Source organism: Ptiloglossa arizonensis, chromosome 4, assembly GCF_051014685.1.
Source record: "Ptiloglossa arizonensis isolate GNS036 chromosome 4, iyPtiAriz1_principal, whole genome shotgun sequence".
NCBI classification, from domain to species: domain Eukaryota; kingdom Metazoa; phylum Arthropoda; class Insecta; order Hymenoptera; family Colletidae; genus Ptiloglossa; species Ptiloglossa arizonensis.
In genome coordinates this window covers 26335986-26351793 of record NC_135051.1, presented here as the reverse complement: position 1 = coordinate 26351793, position 15808 = coordinate 26335986, and the positions used below count along the sequence as shown (strand labels likewise).

At 39.6% G+C, this 15808-nt stretch overlaps 2 protein-coding genes across 9 annotated transcripts; one reads left to right on the top strand and one right to left on the bottom strand.

The window, feature by feature from the left end:
* The first annotated feature begins 725 nt into the window (after positions 1-725).
* On the top strand, positions 726-4157 carry LOC143145450 (uncharacterized). The gene is made up of 2 exons (XM_076308837.1): positions 726-2320; positions 2413-4157. Exons 1-2 carry the CDS (start codon positions 788-790, stop codon positions 3985-3987), a joined length of 3108 nt encoding a protein of 1035 aa, XP_076164952.1. The 5' UTR covers positions 726-787; the 3' UTR covers positions 3988-4157.
* A 275-nt stretch (positions 4158-4432) lies between these two features.
* Positions 4433-15797, bottom strand: LOC143145492 (protein rolling stone). 8 transcript variants are annotated; one of them, XM_076308917.1, is made up of 4 exons: positions 15219-15797; positions 14065-15142; positions 13557-13679; positions 4433-6027 (listed from the first exon to the last, which is right to left on the bottom strand). In XM_076308917.1, the coding sequence occupies exon 4, from the start codon at positions 6014-6016 to the stop codon at positions 5177-5179; it is 840 nt and encodes a 279-aa protein (XP_076165032.1). In that variant the 5' UTR covers positions 6017-6027; positions 13557-13679; positions 14065-15142; positions 15219-15797; the 3' UTR covers positions 4433-5176. The 8 variants fall into 8 exon arrangements, with proteins under 8 accessions (XP_076165032.1, XP_076165027.1, XP_076165033.1 ...); XM_076308912.1 differs by lacking the exons at positions 13557-13679; positions 14065-15142; positions 15219-15797 and adding an exon at positions 10549-10685; XM_076308918.1 differs by lacking the exons at positions 13557-13679; positions 14065-15142; positions 15219-15797 and adding an exon at positions 8514-8711.
* Positions 15798-15808: the final 11 nt, after the last annotated feature.

Here is a 15808-nt window from a genome sequence, read left to right as displayed (position 1 = left end):
TACGAGGAAATGAGACCATTGGAGAAGAAAAAGAAAGTATTTAATTATCGTGAAGGAATTCGATCGCAGAATGTTCCAAGACCAAGCAGATCAGATGAGAACTGTTATCGCATTTCTCCACTCGGTCAGCGACACAATTCAGAGCAAAGGACACAAGGCAAGCCTGGTAAACAGCCTGAAAAGATCGAGAAATCTCCAATTAGGAAAAACCACACGTCACTGGAAAATATTCACAGACATTCGAGAATAGAGCAACTTAAAATCATCGTTCGACAAAAGAACACGTCTCGATGTTTTCCCGCGTAGAGACACGAGGATATCGATTATTGATCAACGAAGTGAAACTTAATCCGCCATGACGAAACGACTGTATAAATTATAGGTTAACGATACAACGAGGTAAACAAAAAGCTAAACAGTTCGGTTAACGTGCAGATAATTATTATATTTGAAATTGTTGGTGCATACGGGAGAAATAAATTGTATTCTGGTTTAACGATTAATAAAAACTTGTAAACGAGGAAGGTTTCTTGAAAAAAAGAATAATCTATCGAGATTAGAAAATTCAAGTACACGAATGAAAAGATTATTACCGATACCGGATAGTTGTATGAAGCAACACGTATTCGAAAGTTGCGCTGTAGATAGACAGGTGACGCCATCTGGCCGCGCGAAGTTCACTCGACTCGCGATATGTTAAGCGGCCTATGTTCTACAAAAGGTTTCCTTCGATGGCGGCGTTGTTGCTGTGTGTGGACCCCTACAGAGCTGGCTACGGGGCAGTCAAATGTCTCGTAAAGGAACTCCCTCCGCTTGCAAGTCAAAACAAATCCCGCGAATCTTTCGTAATCGACGCGGTTTGTGTTCGGTTCGCGGTTGGACGCACGGTGAGGTCGGCGTTGTGGGTGGATCCGTGATAGGTTATTCTGAATCGAGTCTGCTGCCCGCTTCGCCGGACGAGGACAAAAGAGAGGAAGCAAATAAAAAAGGAAAACAGAAAGCGGGGAGCAACGACGACGGGACAAGAGTACAGTACCCCGAGACAGTCTGGATAGAGTGTAGCCAAGAGGTGACCGGTGCCGCGAACGAGTCGAATGTTGGCACGATCGGTAAAACCCCGGACGTCGAGACAGTAGCTGATATCGAGAAATGGTTAAAAACGCGTACGGAATCGGTGTCGAGCATGGACCTGGACGCGATCAAGTCCGGGGTCGAGGAGGGCGTCGACCGATACCTGGGCGCGGAACTCCAGCACGTTTTTCTGGAAAAGGACCCTGATGGCTTGTCGATCGACATCGATCTGTCCGATAAGAAACTTAACCTAGGTTATGATCCGTTGCTTCAAGAGTTGCAAAACGAGAAGCTGCTCGATGCCTGCGAGAAGGATGGATTCATACTGCCGGAGTTCCAATTGGATCATTTGGATCCGTTAGCGTTATCTCCAGACGACATGATGGTCGCCGGTGAAATCTTGCCGTCGACTAGCGCTCAACCCGCGTTAAGTGTTCCTAATAGGGTCGTCGAAGAAATGTGCGCGGTACCGGAACAAACCTCTTTGATAAGAAAGACTATGATCGTGGAAGATCAAGTGTCTCATAATAAATCTACACAGATCGTCGTTGACGTTTTACAAAATGTAAACAAAGTGAGTGACACTCAGTCTCGAAAGGATAACGGCTCAGCGGTGAACGTTACGAATCTGTATATGCAGAATCTCGGTTCAGAAAATGTGATACATCATTTGCCAAACACCAGGTTGGTCGAAGGTAATTCTGAGAATATTATAATTGAACAGTTAAAAACTAAAGCTAAGGTGAAGTTGGAGCCACGAATTATTAAAAGACGTAGGAAAATATCGACAACCGTAGAGAAGAAATTAAAGAACGAGATTAAAATATCCGGTGAAGATTTTATAGACACGGAAGATGGTGTGATGGCAGTTGTAGCAATATCGACCGATAAAATCTCAAATATGACCCAAATCGTTATAAACACTGGTACAGAGGAACAGATTTATCAGGGAAAGACTTCGGAACTCATAGAAGCTACAGGAAACTTTCCAAAATTACCAAAAATAGATACTTCAACAGCATGGAACAACACGATAGAACAAAATACAGAAAATACTAATAATCATGAAATGGTAATATCCAATGCTTTAGAAGAATTGGGCATTACGGATGATAACTTACAACCAATATCAATTACCGAATATGGAAAAGTATGGAACTGTCCGCGCGAAGATTGCAGTAGACAGTTCAGCAAGCTTTATGCTTTGAAAGGCCATTTATTAGCTCACTATGGTGTGAGACCGTTTAAGGTAAATAAATTTGATATACTTTTGTAAATTTTTAAATAACCTTACAAATTACGTGCAACCTTATCATTCATTTGTCCGTTTCTTTATTTCAGTGTGATTTCGAAGGATGTGCTTGGGCTTTTTATTCAGAATTTAAGCTTAAACGGCACAAAGAGACACATTTAAAACGTAAAGACTACGTTTGCGAGGTAGAGGGTTGTAACCGTCGATTTACTACAATTTATAATTTATGGAGCCACGAAAAATTACATAATCGCCCTAATAGAATAGTGTGTCAAGTGCCAGACTGCCAAGAAAAGTTCCAAACAAAGAGAGCCCTGGAACTGCATATGAAGTCTCATGACCAAAGTCATGCTCCATATGTTTGTAAACATGAAGGATGTGGAAAGAGGTACTATAGTAGCAATGCTTTGACATCGCATCAACGATGTCATAGTTATAAGGAAATAGATGTAAAGTGTTCGTGGCCAGGCTGCGGGAAAGTATTTGATAAACCGTGTAGGCTGAAAGCACACATACGTTCGCATACTGGCTGCAAGCCTTATCTTTGTACATTTCAAGGTTGCCAGTGGGCGTTCTCGTCGTCTAGCAAATTAAAAAGGCACCAGAAAAAGCACACCAATGAACGTAAATTTGTGTGCGACGTTCCTTCCTGTGGAAAAGCATTTATGAGATCAGAGCATCTCAAAGAGCATAGATTAACACATAAGGAAGGCAGATACTTTCAGTGTTTTATATGTAAAGCAAAGTTTTCTGCGAAAAGCAGTTTATATGTTCATATTAAAAAACATCAAGTTAAGGAAGATGTAGAAACAAATTCGCGTGACATTATGAATGGACAGAAACGTAGTAAAGTAAAGGATACACATTGTTCCAGGGTAAATCCGGTTGTGAAATCAAAGAGAAAGTCAATAGATCTGAATATAAATACAACTTGCTTAGACACATCAACAGCAGACAAACCGGAATTGACTGATACAAATCTCAGAAATAATAATGAAAATCAAACTAAAGGCAATGCAGTGCCTCCACAAGATAAACCTAAAACTTTGTATCACTGTCCAGTAGAAACCTGTACACGTTCTTATACTACAAAAGCCACATTAAGAGCACATATGTTAAAAGTGCATGGCACTCCTGTTGAAGATTGTGATAAATCATCGAAAAGAGTGTCTGGGAATCCAGTTTGTAACATGGATTACATTTTATATACAGCGCCATCAGTGTCAGAGCCTACAGAGCAAATGATAATGGTAGCACCGTGTGATGCTGTTATCCTTAGTGCTTCTTCGGGAATAGATCGTTCTCTACCTGAACCGGAACCACCGCCTCTTACTAATATATTAAAAACTTCAGAATCTTCTCCACATGTTATGATGCATCGGCAAATATCTGATCAACATGTGAGAAAAGATCAAGGATCAGCAAGGACTGATTTAACATTTTCTGATGTGTGGAAGTTAAAGGCAAATGGTGCTGTGTTAGATTCTCTTGTTGGAGCATCCGATGTTGTGTTAGGTGCAAGTGATTTAGAGGAAGGTTTATTGCTCACAGAGGAATTACCTTCTATGTATTATCAAGATGATGTAGTAGGAACAGAGTATCAGGTACTGTTACTTGATTCAGTACCTTCTGAAAGTACTATAAATTTGCGGGGGCTTGAATAGTAAATGAGTGTACTTGGATGTGGGCGAAAATTGATCATTGTTATTTTTTAATGTAGGTTAAGTTTTAATATGGTCTGTGATCAAAGGCTCATTTTAGCCTTACATTCATTCATACTGCAGTCCATAATTGCTTCAAATCGTTATTTTATTAATAAATCGTTGCTATTTTTCCAGAAAGTTTGTCCATTGTTCTTCTATTATATATAACACTCCTGAAACCTTTTATGTATATATACATACATATATACATATATGTATGTATATATACAGTAACTAATACATATAATAAAAATTTAATATACTTTTTATAAATAGCTTCAATTCCTACACATTTATGCCGTATCAATTTTCACTTAGAATTGCATAGTTTAATAGTTTCAGGACTTAATAAAAATATTAAACTATTATTCGTAGTTGCAAGGATTTGCTGATTTAATATTTAAAAAAAATAATTTTAGAATTTGTTTATAACATTGACATCAAATACAATGATAAAACATAATGCACTGAAATTAAATGCTTTCACATTTATAAGCATATACACAAACATACCTCATAAACATTCTCTTTATATTATTTTTGTCTTTGACAAATCTTTAACTATGTGCCTTTTCATATTTATGTGTTTCCTAAATTTGATTGTTCAATAATTTCACGAAGGTGAGGGAGTTACTTTTTTTTACAGATTTCTTTTGATTTGTGTAACATACAAAAACAGACATTTGTAAACATTGATCTCCCTCACAAACTTTATTACGAAGAACATTTTTTATAAGATAGCTTGAGGAATGATTTATAATATTTAAATTACGAACGAATAGTATCATCCGGGTACGCATGCGCATAATCAAAAATTCGTTTAAGCGCGCCTTATTACTTTATATACGTATATTTTAATACACATAATCAAAAGGCAAGAATCATACGCGAACATCCATAAGAATCAAATTACAATTCCTATCATGAATTTACATCGCTATTTTTTATACGATAAATTTCGTTAAATGAGCATAAAACCGGGAACCACCTTCTCTTCCCTCGACTAGATACTAATCATAATTGTTAATGTAAAATACTGTATTAATATTTGGAACTACAGTTTAAAGCAATAGAAAGAGTAATAAAATGTACAAATAAATTGCTTTCGAACTGTAGATTGTCTTAGAAAATAGCCTACTGTCGTTAATTCTCAAACGATATCGGCACGTTTTTCCGTAACAGAATTTTGCGTTTCGATGATCGATTTTATACCGATCTTAACATAAACTCGATGTTTGATTTGTTCGAGAAGACATACTACAGAATACAACACAGTTATAAAAACAGCCTCGCCAAGACAAACTAATGTAGCTTGTACCGGCTTTTTCCAATCGAGAATCTTATAGATATAATGGTAGCCATTCTTATCTAAACCGCCGGCAAAAAAATATATTAGCGAGAAAATTGTATAACCGAACACTATAGTTAAACACCACCAAAAGTTCTTTAATCTAAATGGAATGTTTGTAACGCAAAAATCAATAATCATTAGTATACTGTTGCACACATGCAGCATGATATTTAGAGGATCTAAATGATGTATTTTAGGATCGTAAATACTGCACCAATAGGAGACCGTAACGCCGAGCGCGATATTCATAGTTACTACGTAAAGGAACCAATAAGCCCTCTCTGTTAATCCTAACGTTAATATAGATGGATTGAAGTCTGATACTTTTTGCAGTTTCCATCTTCTCGATGCGAGAAGTCCACCAAGTAGGGCTTGAGACAGGCCCAACACTAAGTCCCAGTTAGTCAAGTAAATTGGCCATTTATCGTACGCGGCCATGGGTTTGTAGCTACCGAACTCGAAGATTGAACACACGATGATAGAGGCCCAGGCCGTGAAGATTAACCAACGGTAAAGCAGATACCAGGTGGCTACGTGTTTCTGACATTTCGGCTCGGAAAAGTGTCGTGCATGCGGTGGTTCGTCCTTCTTGTAAAACCACTTCCTTGCTACCTCCTGACACCAAAATTTGTTTACCATTGCTCGACGACCTGAAATTATAGGATAGTTATTGTTAACATTACTCGATACTTGTAAAAGTATTGTGTTTGGTAGCGATAGTACCGTAACGCGTACGAGAACTTTTAAAGTAGAACCTCACAAGGTACTAGCATACGCAAACTACGGAGAATCTTGAAACATAGCAAAACTGATTATCGGAGTATTTTTCTTCAGACGATAATCCTATATAATACTATGCCAACCGCATCTACTATTTTAATTAGGCATAATTAAACAGGTAATTATGGAGATTTAAATTTACCAGTGACGCTGCATTCTAGTACACATGCGTGCTTCACCATTTCCGGCGAGCTTCCCGCTCAACATTTTTGGACGATTCAAAATTGACGAAGATCACATAACTGTTTCGATCGATTGGCATGCAATTCCTTACGAAATAAGATTTTTCGAATTCAGATAATAACGATCTTGGTGCTACGATGATTATTCAGTTCGATGACAGGCGTGATATTAGAGGAAACACACAAGGTAATCGTTCAAATTGTGAGTTTGGAAAAATAACCTTCTTACAGTATCACTTACATGACCCACATTGTATGAGAAGAAAGAGGAATCGTTTTAGGATCGACAGACTCCTGTATGACGTTAACACCATCTCCTATCTGAGAAAGTTCGCCAGAAGCCGGATAAGTGAAATAATACCGTCACCCTAGAAGCAGAAACCTAACCTCTACGGTGTAATTATTTCACTACCGTGGACGCAGCCATATTGATTCCATTCAAACGATTTTGTTTCAAGCGCGGAGAATAGCGCTCTTTCAATCTTTGCTCGTTCGCTGTCGGCTGATGAATGAACGGAAAAATTCGACAAACTATTACAAATTCCATCGATCGATAACATCGGGTACGTTCGTAGAACGAAGCATCAACACTTCCAAGTTCGTAATAACTACCGTAACGTGTGTCCCAGCGATGGAAAACTATTAATGAAAATGTGAAAAACGTTCTGAACTCTTTCATCTGCTTGAGTACAGCTGCGGTGGTTTAGGTTTACATTAAACTTTATCGAATTTGCGATAAGATACTGATGTCGAAATCGCATAGGTACGCATAGGTATCGAGAACACGCATAGGTAAATGTTACAATTCTAAAATCGTTTTCTTCGCAGGAAGTGAATGTTACGCACTTCGGTTAACTACAGTTCTCGTAACCTACGAAACGCAGGCAGAAGCACGATTGCACTCGAATCGTTTTATTTCTTCGAAGAAAAAGTTCTTCACGTAATTGTCAGGCGATACAATCGTTGCATAGATTCATTTCGATCGTTCATCAACGTGACTCGATATTTAATAACGTTCGATGTTTTCTCATTCAAATGTATCGACACGCGGTTAAACATGGGTAATATTTGTAGGTTGTAGCGGTTGAAACGAAAACGAGAGGAGGAACGGCTCGCGTCACATGCACGGAGAACGATTGAAACGATCGAGGTGGAACGGCCGTGTAAAATCCTTAATCGCATTCTCTAGACACCGGCGCAGATGGAGGCTAGTTTGAACTAATTAACCCTGTTGGCCCGGGGCGCTGAGGTTCGCACGGACAGCGCTGTGGGCTCACGCACCGCGTGTAGATACGAGCGTAGAGGTCGCGACAGCGCGGTCAATCGGCCAATACCAATTACCCGTTAATTTATTACAATCTCCCGTCATTACCGATTTGGTCGCGCGGGCACAGGTAGCGGCACTGTCCCCTCGTTTATGGAAAAAACTGTTCACCGGATAATTACCTTCAATTTAAAAAACAAGCAGGGAAGCCGACAATGGTGTAGAAGCACAGAACTTTCAATTTTAATCGCTCATTCTTCGAATACTCTGCGATTCGATCGTCACCCGGAATGCATCGATAAATCCTAATTCGCGAGGCTCGTCCGATGGATAACGATCACAGAGAACAATAGAATCATTTTTTTCTACCGCGTGTATCATTTAGGTATTATATCGACTTGACATATATGAATCATCTTTCGTCTATCGACACTCCCGGAAACGTGAATCTTTACTTTCCACTTTTCCGCGGCCCGCGGGGATTTTTTTATTGCGTAATGCGAAGTCAGCGAGTAATCGCTAATGGATATATCGTTGATCGATTACTCACAAGTGAAACGCAAAAGGAAGGAACGAATACTGGTTGCTCGATGCAAATTGAACCAAGACGTAACTCACGAGTCAATGTTAACGTCTCACGTATACTGTTCTGTAAAACTATTATCAGATCGATACTGTAATCCAGCATTTCTTATCAACGCTACATAACGATTGATACGCACTGTACTTCTACGCACACGTCGTTACTTCCTTAGAAATTTGAATCGGGAAAGATTTCGACGATGCCCTAAACGTCGTATACTCGATCCCAGTAGAGAGAAATATTTAATGGTAGCCTCGTTCACGTTTCCTTGATACGATAGAAACGTGGTCGAAAATTCGTAAGATTTGAGAAGATAACAAGATCCACCTGAATTGAGAGTAGCGAATACACCGCACACCGTGTCGTTGTTCACGAAGATCTAGAGGGAGCTTGGTTCAAGTCGTCGAGGACTGTGACACGATCAATCTATACGTCGATCCCTTCTTCGATCTGGTCTGAATCCACGGTAGCATAAGCACACGATCTGCCTGCACGATAGCACGTCTGACCCGTCACTGACCAGTCTCCTAGTCAAAACCTTATTCTATGACCGAAATCAATTCGGTCCGTGCATTACCCTTTCCCTCCCTCCACCCTTTGCTGACTATCCATTTAAACAGTCCCTGAAGAATCGGTCGACCAGTACCTTAACCGAACGTCCGTTTATTTCTCTCCCATCGAAGCACGATGGTTAACGACTTCCACTCTCGAGGATTCTCATAGGACGGAGCATTACTCCTCCATCGTTTTTCGAAACACGGATTAAACCAATAGACCACGGAATTTATTTCATCAGGCTTCTACTTTACATCCAACAATGTATAAGCTGTCCTCGCTAGAAACTAGTAGAAACACAACGAAGCTTTACTTACAAAAGTTATATGGCTTCGAGGGGTCTGCAACATAGTGACAATAATTCTTTTATAAAGAGAACGTAGAGAAGATCAGAAGAACATTTTTGTTCCTTCTTTTTTTTCAAAGAAACGAGCAATTTTTGCAACACAATTTTGCGAATAAAAAAACTCCAACTATCCGGAATGTATTGTAATAGTTCACGAAGTATTTGGAATTACGTTTGTAAGAGAAGTTTGTTTGCAGATGGAGAAGAACGAGGCATTAAGGAACAATGGGCTCAGCGATAAACAATCAAAAACAACTAGTCCGAGTTGCACAGCGTCCACCTGTCGTATATACGTCGTATAAAATGTTTTTCTCCAAAGGAAAAACAAGAGGTCGTTTTTTGCGCGTCGTAACTTCACGTCGTAAAAGTTGCGGAAAAGCAGTCGATGTAACTGTACAAACATTAGACATCGTACCAACTTCAACGGTAGATCATACTTTTATAATACTTTGTAACCGACGAAACACAAGTCGCACTATCCAGAAACCAGCAGAAACGCGACGAAGCTTGTTTCCAAGAGAACTCGCTATGTTGTGAAACTTCGGATCCTCTGAAATCTCGAAGAGGATCTCTGATTACATAACATCGGACCACCCGGCTACTGATCCTGTATTCTCGGAATATTCGCTATTATACCGAAAAGGGATCTGCCTTCTACCACAGTCGAAAGACAAACCACATACCAAGAGAAAATACAAGACGTCGAGCATTTAAGAACACAGAGGTTCCTGGAACAGGAATATCCTCTTAAATATAAACATTAATTAATTTTCAGCACTGTATCTCGACTCTAGTTTCCAATCGTTTTCTTTCCAATATATTGGAAAAGAACTGACTCGAAATTTAATTCGTTCGTAACTCAAGTTACATTATATATTTTTAAAATATATCTGTTCAGGCAGAAAAATTTTCTCAGAAATTTACCTTAAGAATGAAAGTGTAACGAGAGTAACGTGTAAAACCTTGCGCGAAATTACCGACGAACAAAATTTGTCAACAGAGCCACGTGTACGAAACAACGTACAGAAGTAAACATTCTTGTGCACGGAACGTTCCGGAAGAAACGAACCACGCTCGAAAGTCGGCTTCTCAATGATATACGACTACTGGAATATGACAAACACGAGTACATACACGAGTACACACGAGTAACTCACAAACGTGAGCACACCGAGGACACAACTCGTGTATAAAATTTCGAACGATCGTGGATCGTTAGCAGGATCGTTTCCCCGTTGGAAGATCACAGAAAGGAAGATTCTCGGCAAAAAGAAACAGAAAACTATTTCGACTTCGTCCTGGCACCGAGTGAGAGCGGCACGCCGACAGACAGCACGTGTAGCGTAGAACTTTGATCCCCTCGCGGCTCGAAGTCCGTACGAAGCCGGCACGAGACGGCTAGACGGCGCAAGAAACGAATTTAAAAACAAAAGAAGATTAACGCTCTCGGGGCACACACACCGCACGAAGTGATCGGCGCCGCCGTGAACTGCAGACGATTCTTGATCCTGCCGTCGATGCAAGGGATCTTCTCCAGCACGCCGCGATCCTCGATTTCATCGCACTCGAGAGGCATTTGAGCCTGGCCTCCTGTTCGACGTGAGCCTGGCCCGTGACTGCCCGGCAACACCGGCTCCGCGTGCTTCGAATCAATATCAATCCCTATGCACCAGCTGGTCCCCACCGTGTTTTGCGGCACTGTTCCACCACCAGGAACACTTGTTCGATACGTTCTGATAATGATTGCCCCCGGTTTCCGTCTTTTTCACCGTAGAAGGAATACACCCAACCGCGAAATCGCTCGTCACCCGCAAATCGGTCTGCCTCCCTCGTTCGCCGCCGCGGCATCCTCCGAACGGGGTCCTCCGACGATTAATCACGATCACGTGACTACTTTTAGAACGAACCGGGGACGCCTCGTCCTTCCTACCCCGTGTACTATAGGTCGTTTATTGAATAATATTTCAAATACTATTTCTCGGTATTTTATATATTTAAAATACTTTTTCTCGGTATTTTATATATTTAAAATACTATTTCCCAGAATTTTATATATTTAAAATACTATTTCTCGGTATTTTATATATTTAAAATACTATTTCCCAGTATTTTGTATACTTAAAATACTATTTCTCGGTATTCTGTATATTTAAAATACCATTTCTCGGTATTCTGTATATTTAAAATATTATTTCCCAGAATTTGATATATTTAAAATACTATTTCCCGGTATTTTGTACATTTAAAATACTATTTCTCGCTATTTCATATATTTAAAATATTTAATTATTACTATTATAACATTCAAAATAATATTTAATTATTGTTACTGTAATATTTAAAATAATATTCTCGATACGTATTCGCGAGAGGAAAATATCGGTCGGGTTGGATTCGTTTGTCGATCGATAAAATAAATTACGTTCGAACGATAAATTAACTTACGTTCGTATTTTCTCGTTGCAAACTTCAACGAAAGGATCCAGTATGATCTCCGCGTCGTAATTGTACGTTAACGGAACGAAAGTAACCGCGAGAGGTAACTGGAACAATTCGTTTCGGGAAATAACGATTGTCTCTGGCGAAAGTGAACGCGTTTATTTTTCGCGTTGCGATGTATCATTGGGAGTAGGTGGAGCGCGACGTTACATTTTTTCACGATCTCGATTCTTCGCGCTTCTTTTGTTTCGCACGATCCTCGCGTCAGGGTTTGGATACCTTTTTTTTTCTTTATCTCTCTATCTCTGGAATAGGAGACGGGAAGATGCTTCTGTCGGTGTTTCGACACCGCCAAAGTCGAAACGGGACTTCGAAGCTGCACACAAATCGACGTATCCGTGGTGTAATATCTATCGACCGGAAACATTGAATTATTAGCTTTACATCGCACAGATTACACGGACCCATGTTTATGTAACCTTTCTTTCCCGTATTATCGCTTGTGAAACGTACTGGGCGTATGTAAAAATTGAAAAATATCGGGGGGATTTGTGCATTTGAAAGAAGCCTTAAAAACACGTAGACGGCTGTGTAACGTATTGTTAGGGGGTTGTTGGTTCAGGGTGTCCACCGTTGCGCCCTTTCTGAATCGATACAGCGATTAGTTTTGTAAACGGCCCAACCCCTGCACAATCTCAAACTCTGGAAGGTAAAAACCATGAAAAGTAGAACGGTAAATTGTAATTTCAAACTCTGGAAGGTACAAACTATCAAAAGTATAACGGTAAATTGTAATTTCAAACTCTGGAATCGATAGTGGAACGATAAATTGTTTCTCTTTGAATTTCAAGGGATAAATTCGAAATGCTGGAGCCTCCGAAGACGATGCGTTCGTTAAACTAACAAACCGCCGTTATCAAAGAACAAGAGGAAAGGTGTCAAATTTCGACCGAGAAGTTGATCATCAAGTTACAACGTCGATTAAGAAGAGGACGATATAGTTCGTGCATAATGTTCTCTATAAAAAAAAAAAAGAAAAAAAAAATACAAACTTATAATTCGGTTTATCGAGAAACGAAATACCTGTGTATTGGTTTCTTATTTTTACGCGATATTGAATTTCATATTTTTGTACACAAGTAACAAGTTGTTGTTGTTACTATATAACACCCTGGTGTGTTGCGGGTACACGAACGAACATTTTAATCATTTCATATTTTTCTGCGAACAGTTGGATTTACGAACCGGCCGCGGAGGTGTCGACTGACATCTCTACCGCGAAACCCTATATGAAAATCAATTAATAAAAGAGGACGATACGGGTCGTATCGGTTGCGCTCGGTTAACTCTATCGCCATGGAAGACCTATTAATTTTATTGCACTATAATGGCACGAATACACGCCATAGTTTGGAACACATTTCTTCACGTACACGGTCACGAGCTTGTGACAGTCTGCGTAAAGTCCGATTGACTAATAACATCACGTGTCGTTTCATTCATTAACACATCGCGGATGGGTCTCTGTCGGCGAATGAATTCCTTTCCGAGTACGTTTCTATATTAGTAAATACTTAAACAGGATTGTTGTATATTTTTTATAAACGACTCCAATAATTCTATATTTCCACAATAGTGGAACCAAACCGAACCCGTTACTTTCAAATGCAAACGGTAATTAATGATTCATCTTTAGTTGAAATTAAACGTCATGTGTCTCGTGATCGCCCTCGTAGCCAATAAAACAGAAACATGAGGCATCTGATGATGTAGTGTGGTGAGTACAAGATTAAAGAATAACTGCTTCAATGTTTGTTATCTCACTTTCTCGGTAAAACTGCAGATAATTCATTTTTTTTACATATTACGCTGGTTTACAAATTACGATGAGCGATGGTTTCTTCCGGTGCTATTTATTTACGTTATTTTTTCGAAAGGAATGGAAAGACATTTTCCTGATGTCGCGGTCAAGGTCTTCGCGACGTTCGGTAATTGTCCGAGATGTTTTCTAAAAGCGGTGGGGAACTTACGAAGGATAAGGATTCCGTGTTATGGTGGGTTCCTCAAAACGAACGAAATTGGTCCGTCCATTTCAGAATGGCTCGTAAAACTTGTACGCCCCTGGTCCAGTGGAATCGGAACACTTAAAGATACTAAAAAATATAGAAAAGTTTTTTAACAGCTTTATACATAGAATAGTACATAGAAAAGTTTTTTAATAACTTTATACATAGAATAGTACATAGAAAAGTTTTTTAATAACTTTATATATAGAATAGTATATAGAAAGATTTTTTAATAACTTTATATATAGAATAGTACATAGAAAAGTTTTTTAATAACTTTATATATAGAATAGTATATAGAAAAGTTTTTTAATAACTTTATATATAGAATAGTATATAGAAAAGTTTTTTAAGTAACCATGGTACAACGATTACGGTCTCCTTTTAATTCTTCGTCGCGCGCGATAAGATACCTTTAAGTTCGATAACTTATGGCAAATGAAGAAAACAATTGTAAAAAATAATTACTTACAATTAGCAATTCCTCCACTTACAATTACGACTCGAACAGTTTTCCTCGAACAGTCTGTTACGTATCAAGTGTTCCCTTTTCGGAGAAATACCACCCTGTATATTATAAAGAAAGGTGTTTCGGACGGCTGCAATCTAATTTTTCTCTATTGTAAAAAATGAGTCGGCTAATCAGTTGGTTCCTTTCACGAGGAAGCCACGGTTGACTTCCTTTCTTTCAGACGAGGTGTGCTCGAGCGTGTCTGTCTGAAAGCAGAGGCGATCAACATTTTATTCGTACAAAAGATGATGGATAAAATCCGGATGCAGCAATTTATTCGCGACGTTTGGACGGTTTAGTTTTTATTTCAGATCGCTATAATTTTTCAAACACCTCCGTGAAACTAATATACGAATTTATCATACAAAAGATATAATTTAATTAATAATAAATTACACTGGTGTACATTTTATTCGATAAATAACGAAAATTACCATAATCTTTTTAAAAGAGAACTGTATTTCCTACGGTGTCAATAACCGCGTAATTGCATTCCCTTCGAAAAAGTATGAAAAGACTTGGCTCGAAAATTGACGTGTTCAGAAGTTACGATTTTTATCCCTAACGCGTATACGCGCGAATGTACACCGTGACGCAGGTAAAATTTTCTAACGCAACAGCCCGCTAGCCGGCTGTTGCATCTGATAAGGATTGCAGGACGCTACGTCGTTGCGGCGGGGTAATTTCGTCGATTGAAAACGCGTACAGAGCGGATAGTCTTTTGAAACTTGTTAAACCGTATGACGTGGTCCCGATTCTGCCTTAAGTGCCGCGTTGCTGAACGCCACCGAGCGTCGTTAATAGAGCAACGCCTCAACGATTGCATAGCACTCGCATGCGCGTCTTTTCGACGTTACGTAACTTTGCAGCATCGGCGAGACCATGGCGCACGAGGAGCAACCGATGGTCAAATTTCATTTCGGCTGGATTTTGCGTCGAAAGCACGCTCACGGTTGTATCTCGCGTTATCCGTCGTTCTCCGGTGTCAATTTTCAATTTGACACCAGTACATCCTCTCTCCTCCCCCTGCCCCGCCAACCTGGAAGAATACAAATAGCCCTACTGTATTTACAGAAAATGCACGAAGCTTCCGGTATGGTTATATTTTCTTCGACCTTGAATCGTTCACCGATACACCATGTAGTACCGAGGAACGTGTACAGGATGACTCAAAGTAAACGTAGCCGTTGCCTTGTTAAATGAAACTTGATTCGTTAATCTTTATTCGGATTCCGCGCACATATTTTAAATTAATTTTTTCAAGGATGCAAAGCCCGGCGTATACGACATTCCTTTGTTTCCATGGAGCACGTAGAATTCATGTAAGAATACAATTTAATTACGCGTGCACTTTTCTACGGTTACACAGATAATCTCGGGTTACTTAAGTGTACGTGTCTTGTAAATGCTACCGTGTGAATGCGACTCGACCGATTAATATCGCGTTCGGGTCTTTTGTGAATTCAGCGTGGCTTTTTTTTTGTTTGTTTCTTAGTGCATTTTACAGTCGGTTATTTTTGCTTGTAAAACGACGATACAGCGTTGTTTCGTATGCACCTAATTTATACGCGATAAGTAGTATGTCGAGGCGCGATCGTGGTCTAGCCGAGTACCGGAATTTTATAAATACACGGGACCATGCGAAAGAAATGGTGTGTGCCGGTAGACCGAGTTTCGTGGTTCGTCGGTTTACGAGACGGCGCGC

What these genes read in the sequence shown, in the direction of transcription:
- LOC143145450 (XM_076308837.1), top strand. Translation starts at nt 788, where the DNA reads ATGTCTCGTAAAGGAACTCCCTCCGCTTGCAAGTCAAAACAAATCCCG. An exon ending in ATGGTGTGAGACCGTTTAAG is followed by an intron (nt 2,321 to 2,412) that starts GTAAATAAATTT and finishes TCTTTATTTCAG; the next exon opens with TGTGATTTCGAAGGATGTGC.
- LOC143145492 (XM_076308912.1), bottom strand. Translation starts at nt 10,663, where the DNA reads ATGCCTCTCGAGTGCGATGAAATCGAGGATCGCGGCGTGCTGGAGAAG. An exon ending in GGCGCCGATCACTTCGTGCG is followed by an intron (nt 6,028 to 10,548) that starts GTGTGTGTGCCC and finishes CTATAATTTCAG; the next exon opens with GTCGTCGAGCAATGGTAAAC.